At 50.5% G+C, this 10686-nt stretch overlaps 1 protein-coding gene across 1 annotated transcript in view; it reads left to right on the top strand.

Annotated features, from left to right (window-relative positions):
* Positions 1–10686, top strand: part of DUS3L (dihydrouridine synthase 3-like) — a gene marked incomplete at its 5' end in the record, with an annotated part of 30789 nt that overhangs the window by 8531 nt on the left and 11572 nt on the right. Inside the window, 3 exons of the mRNA XM_015422641.1 lie at positions 1150–1302; positions 3896–3961; positions 6031–6141. Of these exons, the coding sequence (XP_015278127.1) occupies positions 1150–1302; positions 3896–3961; positions 6031–6141 (330 nt within the window). The remainder of the gene's footprint in view (positions 1–1149; positions 1303–3895; positions 3962–6030; positions 6142–10686) is intronic.

Raw genomic sequence — 10686 nt, forward strand, 5'->3', positions numbered from 1 at the left:
CTGGTCAGAACTGTGTCTTGCCCCAGGTCACCCCAGCAGCTGCAAGTGGAGGAGTGGGGAATCAAACCTGGTTCTCCCAGATTAGAGTCCGCGCACTTTACCACTGCACCAAACTGGCTTTCTGGAAATATGGGCAAAAGATGGTTATATAAAATTAAAACCAGCAAATGGACAGTCAATCTAATCAGGGGCCCCTCAAACCTGCTGTTTGTATTTTTGTCCCGTTGTTTTCCCTAAGTTGCTCAGTGCAGCGCATGTTGTTCTCTCCTCCCTATTCTCACCCAAACCCATCCGCTCTTTTCAAGCCACCTATCTTTGCCAAAACTTGGTGTTCTGGTGTGGTGGTTAAGAGCGGCAGACTCTAATCTGGAGAATGGGGCTTGATTCCCCACTCCTCCACATGCAGCCAGCTGGGTGACCTTGGGTCAGTCAAAGCTCTCTCAGAGCTGTTCTCTCAAGAGCAGTTCTCGAGAGACTTCTCAGACCCACTTCCCTCACAGGGTGTCTGTTGTGGAGAGGGGAAGGGAAATGAGATTGTAAGATGCTCTGAGACTGCGAGTGAAAGGCAAGGTATAAATCCAATCCCCTACTCCTCCTCTTCTTCCTCTTCTCCCTTTACTAGTCAAGGCTAGTAGCCATTACTGGACCCCTCCTCCTCCCCCATGCATCTGTCTAGCCCTCTTTTTAAACCTTCTCTGCTCACGGTCATCACTCCAGCAATGCTCCCTCCAAGCTGTGGAGTCTTGTGAGCAGAAATTCTACTTTGTGAGCTACCAGCATTGAAGTTGTGAGTGAGCCATTTGGCTGCTGCATCAGTGAGTTTGCTCCGGAGCCTGTCCTTCCTGAGCCAAGGCTAAAATGTGTGAGCCAGAGGCCGAAAAACTGCGAGCTAGCTCACACTAGCTTGCTTCAGAGGGAACACTGCTGGCAAACGAGTGCCACAGTTGTATTGCTCTTTGTGTAAAGCAAGCGTTCCCTTTTGGTCTGCCCTGTGCCTGCTGCCCATCAACTTTTTTGTGATCTAGGATTATGCGAACGGGGGGGGGGGGGGGAAAGGGGGGGGGAGGGGGACGGCGACACACAATTCCAAGCAGCACCTGGCAAAAGCCACGTAATTAACGGCAACACCCCCTCTCCAAACGGTTTCAGTGCGGCAACCTCCCATTCCGGAGGATATGCAAGCGGTTCGGAGCCGACGTCACCTGCGGAGAGATGGCGGTGTGCACCAACCTGCTCCAGGGGCAGTCGTCGGAGTGGGCGTTGCTGAAGCGGCACCACACGGAGGACCTCTTTGGTGTGCAGGTGACTTGAGACCCGCGGGAGGAAGGGAGGGAGAAGAGTGTCAGACTCGGGCTGATTCTGTATTGTGGCCTTCCAATATTGTATACCTGTCCCCACCTGATTCCTATAGCTGCAACGTATCCCCTTTCCCATGTTCCCAGCTTGGGTAGTGCTGTCCTGATCTCACCCCTCGCCTGACAATGCATTCCTACGGGGAGGGGAGCGTGAGTGTGCATGTAGGAGTAGGCTGGCTTGCAGATGTAACCTTCTATGAAGCCCTCGAGAGACTCTTTCTCACGGGAAGGTGTCCTTGGGAGAAAACAACCTTGATAGCTAGAGGTGGACCCAACTGTCTATGGTCCATGTAGAGCTGCTGACGTGTGCGGATGGAATGTGTGATTGTAACCAGGGGTCATTTCCTGTGGGAGCGCACAGGAGTGGAGCTCGGGCAGTAAGGAGCCCAGGGGGCGGGCACATGCAACAAGCCAACCCCCTGCTCCCAGCAACCCTCAGTTAGGCCACGAGGAGCAAGAAGCAGCCAGGTAAATTGCAGAGCCCCCCCCGAGTTGAGGGCTCATTTGGTCACGCCTTTACTTAAAGATGGAGAATTGCTAAATTAGCCAGGCGTCATGGCTACTACCGGATAGAAATGATCATGTCACCCTCTCAGTGGCAAAATTCATAGCCACAATAATCAAATATAAGAGAAATAATACTGAGTAAGGTCTTTTTAAATTATTTTTTGGTTCTAGGTTCTGCTTAAGGTGATAGCCGTATGAGCAGTACTAGATAGATAGGTAGATACTTAGGTTGTTTATAGTCCACCTTTCTCTGGGATGTACAGCTTTGTACTGCGGGTGTCTGTCTAGTACAGGGGTGTCGAACTCATTTGTTATGAGGGCCGGATCTGACACAAATGAGACCTTGCTGGGCCGGGTCATGGGTGTCGTAAAATGTAATGCCAGGTAGCAGAGACATAAACTTTATAAAGGGAAGAGTGATTTGACTGGGAACCTGACACAGAGTTTGGACCGACGGTCCTCCTCGTCCGGCGTCATGGATCTTTCTGTGGCGAAGACTGAGAGCCTTTTGCTTAGCGCCCTTCAGTACCCACTCCTGCATGTAAAGTGAGTCTTCCAGGGGATTTATTTTACTTTTATTTATTTACTTGGGATTTGTATCCCGCCCTACCCAAGCGGCCCAGGTCGGCGAAGAGCGGCAATGCCGGATTAAAATATAGAATGCATTAAAACATTAGTACATACAGGGCCGCATGTTTGAAATTCTTGGTCTAGTATGTTTTTTTCCCATGCTTCCACGAAGGAAACGAGGTGGTGTACCCGGTTCCCCCGTTTTATCCTCACAACAACCTTGTGTAGTGGGTTAGGGTGAGAGGGAGAGTGTGGCTGGGCCAGGGTCACCCAGGAGGTTTTGTAGCACGGTGGGGATCTGAACCCATCTCTTTACAGCCAGAATCTAACACTCTAATCCAGGGGCCCCCACTGTGGTTCCAGCTGCCTCCTGAGTCCAGTGCTCCCGCTAAGCTGTGGAGTCTTGTGAGCAAAAATTCTACTTTGTGAGCTGCTGGCATTAAAGGTGTGAGTGAGGGATTTGGCTGCTGCATCAGTTAGTTTGCTCTGGAGCCCTCCTTCCTGAGCTAAGACTGAAATGTGTGAGCCGGAGGCTAAAAAACCGTGAGCTAGCTCACACTCAGCTTAGAGGGAACACTGCTCTCAACACCTTTTCTGGTGCCCTCTGGATGTTTTTAGAAAGTGGGTCACCTTTCAGTGACAGCACGAGAGCCCCTTTGTTCAGACTAGGGGGTTGCTTCACCTCTTACCTGGCTGATTGATTCAGAGTTTTGCCCCACGAGATTTCTATTTGGCCACTGGAGATTCGATTGGCTGTTCAGGTTTTTAAAAGTGTTGCTTTTACAGCAGCTGTCACCACAGCAGGAGGCTCTTCACTGGGACAGCCATTTTGTGGCTAGCTCCACCTCCTGTGGCAGCCATTTTGTGGCCAGCTCCACCTCAGGCGGCAGCCATTTTGTGGCCAGCTCCGCCTCCCGCGGCAGCCATTTTGTGGCTAGCTCCGCCTCCCGCGGCAGCCATTTTGTGGCTAGCTCCGCCTCCCGCGGCAGCCCTTTTGTGGTTGCGCCTACCACACTGTGTCAGATTTCCAAAGGTGCCCACAGGCTCAAAAGGGCTGGGGACTCCCGTTCTAATCGGTGTCCTATACTTGCTGTCCATGGAAGGACTCCAAAGACCTTGTAGATGGAAAACTAGCATGTCTGGATAATGCTTCATTTAGTGCCTTCCCCCATGATGATCCTGGTTTCCAGATGGGGGTAGCTTGATGGCTCCCAAAACAGAACAACGCCCTGCACATAGAAAGGTAACTTGTCAGGAAGGAAGTTTCTCCCTGACATTCTAGGTTTCTGCAGGAGTTTGAAGGGTAACAGGCCCCACACATGGAGGAAAAAAACTATACTGTGAGGGCTGTGTTCCATTTCATGTATTGGGGCAGAGAAAAAGTTCTTCTTGGACTTGATAGCTGGAGTGGGGGGGGAGTGCATTTGATTTTTCACCCCAGTTTTTCACCCCATTCTTGACAGGGGGGAGGCTGTGCCTTAATGAGCCGCACCAACAAGTTTGAACAGATTGTCCGAGGCATGAACACGGTAAGTGAGAGCCCTCCTCGGCCGGGCTCCAACCTTCAGTAGTTTTGTCGTCTGTTCTGTAACCCCCTCCTTCCGGTGGGGGGGGGCGCCTTTGTTCAGACTGGGGGGGGGTGTTGCTTCACCTCTTATGTGACTTAATGATTCAGACTGACGAATGTCTGGAAGCTGACAAGACTCTGCAGTAGATGTTTAAGGATCCCTGTAAACTAAGAGGGTCAAGCTAACAAATAAATTGTTCTAAAAATACAAATATTTATTATGGTGTCCGCATAAATAAAACATACATAAGGTTAAAAGAAATAGTCCAAATATCCGACTCTTAAAGCTTAGTATATTCAGAGCTGATAGTTCTACATGTACAATTGATGGGTAAAACCTTTGACCTAAGGACTATATGCGTTTCGGCCCCTTCGGGCCTTCCTCAGTGGTCAGTATTACTATAGTACACTAACACACATCCAGAAATGAATATATAAAGAATTTTTCTATAGAGCCAGGTGTTGCTTTCTAAAATTTGCATTCCTGGATGAAGCAGGCCTGGTGGCAGCCTACTGTGGTCTAGGGGAAAGAGGAACTGGACTCCTGTTTTTGTTAATATTAGTCAGAGTGCTCTGCCTGTCAGGGCTCCGGCCCAACCTCCCGCTGAGTTGGCACGGGATTCTGGTGATAATTGCCAGGCAGGTGCACTACATCAAGTTTGATCGCCGTGTCTGTCTGTCTGTAGCAGTAGAAAAGTCTAGCAGCCCCTCAAAGACTAGCAGGGGATGAGCTTTCCTGACTCAGTGCTCACTTCTTCAGACACCTTGTTTCACGCAGATCCTTTAACCCAAGGCTGACTCAAGATAGTATGTCCTGGCCCCCCTGGTGGACCTCCTGATGGCACCTGGTATTTTTGGCCACTGTGCGACAGAGTATTGGATTGGATGGGCCATTGGCCTGATTTGCTTCTCTTTATGTTCTTATGAGGAGCTGCGGTGGCTCAAGTGGTTAAGACGCTGAACTGCAGGCTGTGGAAGGCCGGTAGTTCAGCAGTTCAAGACCCGAGTTGGCACATGACGGAGTGAGCTCCCGTCTCTGGTTCCAGCTCCTGCCAACCTAGCAGTTCGAAAGCAAGAAATTGCAAGTAGATAAATAGGTACCGCTTCGGTGGGAAGGTAACAGCGTTCCGTGCACCTTGGTGTTTAGTCATGCCGGCCACATGACCACGGGAACGTCTTCGGACAGCGCTGGCTCTTCGGCTTTGAAACAGAGATGAGCACCACAACTCTAGAGTCGGATTCGACTGGCTTTCGAGCAAGGGAACCTTTACCTTTATGTTCTTATGATAGTACAGACAGTATGTACCGATAGTGCAGATAGAATGTTAACAAAACCTGTGCTAAAATCAGAAGCTGCTCTAAAAAATCCAACGTTCTGAAGAAATAAGAGAAGAAAATAGGAGTTGTAATTAAGTCGCCAAGAAAAGTTGTTGTTTTTTAAAAAATTGAAAATCGGTCATTCAAGAGCTGTGAACAAATGAACATGTTGTGCTGAAAACGATTGCCGCTCTTGTGCAAGATTCAAGTCCGTGGTCCAGTCGACACGCGTATATTATATTTTATGCCAAAGTGTTGCAGAGCTCGTATTTCCAAGCCAGTTGATTTGGTGTCTTTTATTCAGTTGGTATCAGTGTTCCCTCTAAGCTGAGTTAGTGTGAGCTAGCTCACAGTTTTTTAGCCTCCAGCTCACAGATTTTTGTCTTAGCTCAGGAAGGACGGCTCCCGAGCAAACTGATTTATGCAAGTCCCCAAATCGCTCGCTCAGAACTTTAAGGCCCGTAGCTCACAAAGTAGAATTTTTGCTCACAAGACTCACCCCCCCCCCAATGATGTCTCCTTTGCAAGGGCGGCAGCCCAGTTCCAATAAAACGCTGTGCGAGTATGAAGGCCTCACTGGGGAGTTCTCTCACCTTGCCAGTGTCATGTTTAAAGTCGTCTTCTTTAAAAAGAGCTCTTGGCGTTCAGAGGCACCGAGTCCTGCCAAGCACAGTGCGAGTTCCCAAACACCTCTGTCTTCCCTTTCTTTGCTAGGTCTTGGACGTCCCCCTGACCGTGAAGATCCGGACCGGAGTCCAGGAGAAAGTCAACCTGGCTCACAAAATCATCCCCAACCTCTGGGAGTGGGGGGCCTCTTTGGTCACGGTAAGTGGTGCCCCCCCCCCCCCGGTTTCCCGGTGCACTGTGGGTAGACTTCTACTCTGGGCCAAGTTATGGGGGGGGACGACGACTTTGGTTTAATAAACCCGGCTGTACCAGGAATTCCATCCTTTCTCAACTAGAGGAGACAGTTTGAAACTCATGAATATTTGTAGCACATCTTTTCCCAGGGTTCCTCTAACCACTAGAAAGACCCGCTGCACTCTCTCCAGCCCCTCTGTTTGTGGTGTGTGAGTTTCCCCTTTGCCAGAGTTCCATGGCCCTGTTTTTTCATTATAACAAGGCCCTGCACACATTCCCCTGATAGATTCGTGGTGGATAGGCCTATCTGTGGCTTCTAGCCATGGTGACTAAAGGGAACCTCCACATTCAGAGGCACTGAACCTCTAAATCCCAGTGACAGGAGGCCTCCATGCCCTGTTGTTGGCCACTGTGTGAGACAGAATGCTGGACTAGTTGGACCAATGGTCTGATCCAGCAGGGCACTTCTTCTGTTCTTATAACCAGGGGTCATTTCCTGCGGGAGCGCACAGGAGCGGAGCTCCAGCAGTAAGGAGCCCAGGGGCGGGGACATGCAACAAGCCCCACCCCCTGCTCCCAGCAGCCCTCAGTTGGGCCACGAGGAGCAAGAAGCAGCCAGGTAAGTTGCAGAGCCGCCGCCCCCCCGGCCCGCCTTCAGGTGCAAGCTCTCCCTCCTCTGCGAGGGCAGATCTGCACCCCCAATAGCTGGCTATCCAAAACAGTCCAGTGGAGCCTGAGCGGTGGGTGTTGCCTTCTGACACACTTCCGGTGATGTCAGGGGGTGTGGTGCATGCAAATGAGCTATGCTAATGAGCTCCTGCACCTCTTTTTCTACGAAATGACCCCTGCGTATAACCATAGTGAAGGCCCACTCATGGTATAAAAGTGGGGGTTGAATTTGCCCGAGAGGAGGTGGTTAGGAGAGGTCTGCAGCCTGGGATATATATGTATAAAGGGATATAGGGCATTCGTACGCGCACACACCCACTCATAGGCCAATCGGCCTGACTCCCGCGTGCGGGAGAATGGGGCCCCAGGCCGTTACAGCCGAAGCTGGGAATCGAAACCTATCCCACAGGTAATACATGGAGAGACGCTACATAGACAGCTAGCTAGCAAGGTCATAGATAAGAAGGACAAAGGAATGTGGCATCAGTTGGTACACAGGTCAAGCAGCTGCACTCTCGCCCATAAAGATGGCAGCATAGCTGACAGATCCAGCCCATGGTCTCTTACTCGGGGTTGGCCATCCAGAAGCATTCCATACGTACTGATCCCAGAAGACTGCTTTTCTAATTGGGAGCAGCGGAGGATTCTGGGATCTGCCAGCATGGCTGTGGTGGAGATGATTGTCCTTGTGTGTGTAACGGGGGAGGGAGGGCAGATGCTCAAGCACATCACGAGTGGGACATGTCCTCTGCTCTCTCGATCTCTCTCTGTAACCTACAAAGCTTCTCATTGTTCACGAGAATGCATTTTGTTGGGGTGAGGTGCAGCAGATCCGTTCCTCTAGCAGTGGTTCTTTCCTTTGGCGCCAGGACCCTTCTGGGCTAGTGGAGTGGATCCATGGAATCCAACCCTGTGTGTCCCCATGAGCCTTGAGTGGAAGTCAGCCTTGGGTTAAAGGATTTGTGTGATGAAAATCATGCTTGTTTGCTGTGAACATAAGAACATAAGAGACGTCAATGTTGGATCAGGCCAAAGGCCCATCCAGTTCAACACTCTGTGTCATACAGTGGCCAGAAATACCAGGTGCCATCAGGAGGTCCACCAGTGGGGCCAGGACATGAGAAGCCCTCCCACTGTTGCCCCCCACCCCCAAGCACCAAGAAGACAGAGCATCACTTGCCCCAGAGCCCCTATCTATACCTTGTTGCTAATAGCCACTGATGGACCTCCGCTCCATATGCTTATCTAATTCCCTTTTGAAGGTGTCCATGCTTGTAGCTGCCACCACTTCCTGTGTTGGCAGAGCCGTAAGAATATAAGAGAAGCCAATATTCTGTTGGGCTTCTCTCTCTGTCTCTGTTAGCCCAAACACCACTCGCTTTGCTGTAGGGGGATCTTTTCCTATCTCCCTGCGTGTATAACGGATTTTGTCTTTTAACACAAGGAAGAGTCAGACACAATCTCTATAATTAAAGAGTTTTATTTTAAACATGGCATCAATCAACAGTTTAAACAGTTTAGGCTTTGATCAATAGTCCTATACAGTTTGATAATCTCAGCATATTACAGTTCAATTAGCAGTTAGTCCTTGCCTATTACAATCTGGTTCTAAAAGTAAAGGCATAGTTTCTTACCCCTGGTGTTAGCTTCAGGTGGAGCTGTTCCTGTCTCCCTGTGTCCCTCTGGATGGTTCTCTCTGGATGAAGACTGACTGTAGACTACCAGCTATGCACCTTTATCCTGTTTCCATTCCTTCTCCACCCCCTTCTCAACCAATCAGAAATATCTGACATCAGGGGTGTTCTCGATCAATTAGTAACTGCTACTCCCTCTTCTCAACCAATCAGAAATATCTGACATCAGGGGTGTTTTCGATCAATCAATTAATAACTAAGGCCTTCCCATGTGACAGTATCCTCCCCTTTGTGTCAGGTCGTCCTAATTGTCCAAACATTCTATTTACTTTCAAATATAGTTTTCCCGTCATTCATATTTGTTCTAGATGATCATTGACAGAATTCCCAAAAGTCCCCTCTATCTTGTCCCCATTTATCCAGGTCTCCAGACGTTTATCCAGATAATCTTAAATCTGCCCGTGCTTGTAGCAGCCACGACCTCCTGCGGCAGTGAATTCCACATGTTAATTACGTTTTGGCAATTAATCTCTGGTAATTTGCTAATTATGGGGCTGCAGTGGCTCAAGTGGTTAAGCCGCTCGAGACCCGAGTGCCACGTGATGGAGTGAGCTGCCCTCTCTAGTCCCAGCTCCTGCCAACCTAGCAGTTCGAAAGCAAGAAACTGCAAGTAGGTAAATAGGTACCGCCTTGGCAGGAAGGTAACATCGTTTCGTACGCCTCAGCGTCTAGTCATGCCGGCCACGTGACCACGGAAACGTCTTCGGACAGCGCTGAATCTTCGGCGTGGAAACGGAGATGAGCACTTCATCCCTCGAGTCAGGATTCAACTGGCTTTCAAGCAAGGGAAACCTTTACCTTTACGGGTCATTTAATAGAAGAAGAGGTGCAGGGGCTCATTAACATAACTCATTAGCATAACTTATTTGCATATGCCACACACCCCGACATCACCAGAAGTGTGTCAGAAGGCAACACCCACCGCTCAGGCTCCACTGGACTCTTGGATTGCTAGCTATTGAGGGGGGGGAGTGCAGATCTGTCCTCGCTGAGGAGGGAGAGCTTGTACCTGAATAAAACCTGGTCTTAAAGGTGCCACTGGACTGTTTTGGGCTGGGGGGGGGAGGCTCTGCAGCTTACCTGGCTGCTTCTTGCTCTGCCTGAGGGCTGCTGGGAGCAGAGGGTGGGGCTTGTTGCATGTGCCCACCCCCTGGGCCCTTTACTGCCGGAGCTCCGCTCCTGTTCGCTCCTGCAGGAAATGACCCCTGCCTTTACCTAATTTGCTAATTACACCCCGTCAGATGAGACCAACAGTCCTGCTAGGGCAGCATCCTGTTTCCAGCAGCCGCCAAGGGAGAGGCCTTGGAAGTCCCACATGCCAGTGGTGCCTCCTTTAAGTGTGATGGGCGGCAGCCGCTGCTGGACCCATCCTTGTTGGAGGCAGTGAGGACGGGGTCCCCTGCCCTGCCCTGGACGGCCCAGGCTAGCCCAGGGTTGTTACGCAGAGGCATGAAGTGCGGGTCACTGTGCGGGGTCACCATAAGCTGAGACGTTGACAGCACTTCCCACCACCATCTGGTCCAGCACCCTGGTTCTCGTCAGGGACCAGTCATAGGATCACAGAGTCGGAAAGGGCCAGACGGGCCACCCAGTCCAAATCCCCCGCTCAATGCAGGGTCAGCCTAGAGCAGTGGTGGCGAACCTATGGCACGGGTGCCAGAGGTGGCACTCAGAGCCCTCTCTGTGGGCACGCGTGCCATCGCCCCAGCCAGGCCCAGACCATCATTAAAGTGTCGAATTCTCTGCCAAATAATATTAAGTAAATGAAAGCATTTGGGATTGCTTTCCTTACTTTGTTTGGATCATCTTAAGTTAATGTATGAGTTGTTTTTTCTAAAGTAAAACCTCAGTATTCAGGTTCAATTGCCGTGTTGGCACTTTGCAATAAATAAGGGGGTTTTGGGTCGCAGTTTGGGCACTCGGCCTCTAAAAGGTTCGCCATCACTGGCCTAGAGCATCCCCGACAAGTGTTTGTCCCGCTGCTGCTTGAGGACTGCCAGATGGGGGGAGCTCACCACCTCCCTGGGCAGCTGATTCCCCTGTCGCACAACTCTTCCTGTAAATTTCCCCACGTAATATCCCTTCATAAGAACATAAGAGAAGCCAATGTTGGATCAGGCCAATGGCCCATCCAGTCCAACACTCT

This window comes from Gekko japonicus, unplaced genomic scaffold (genome assembly GCF_001447785.1).
Source record: "Gekko japonicus isolate JY-2015 unplaced genomic scaffold, Gekko_japonicus_V1.1 scaffold2030, whole genome shotgun sequence".
Lineage (NCBI taxonomy): Eukaryota > Metazoa > Chordata > Lepidosauria > Squamata > Gekkonidae > Gekko > Gekko japonicus.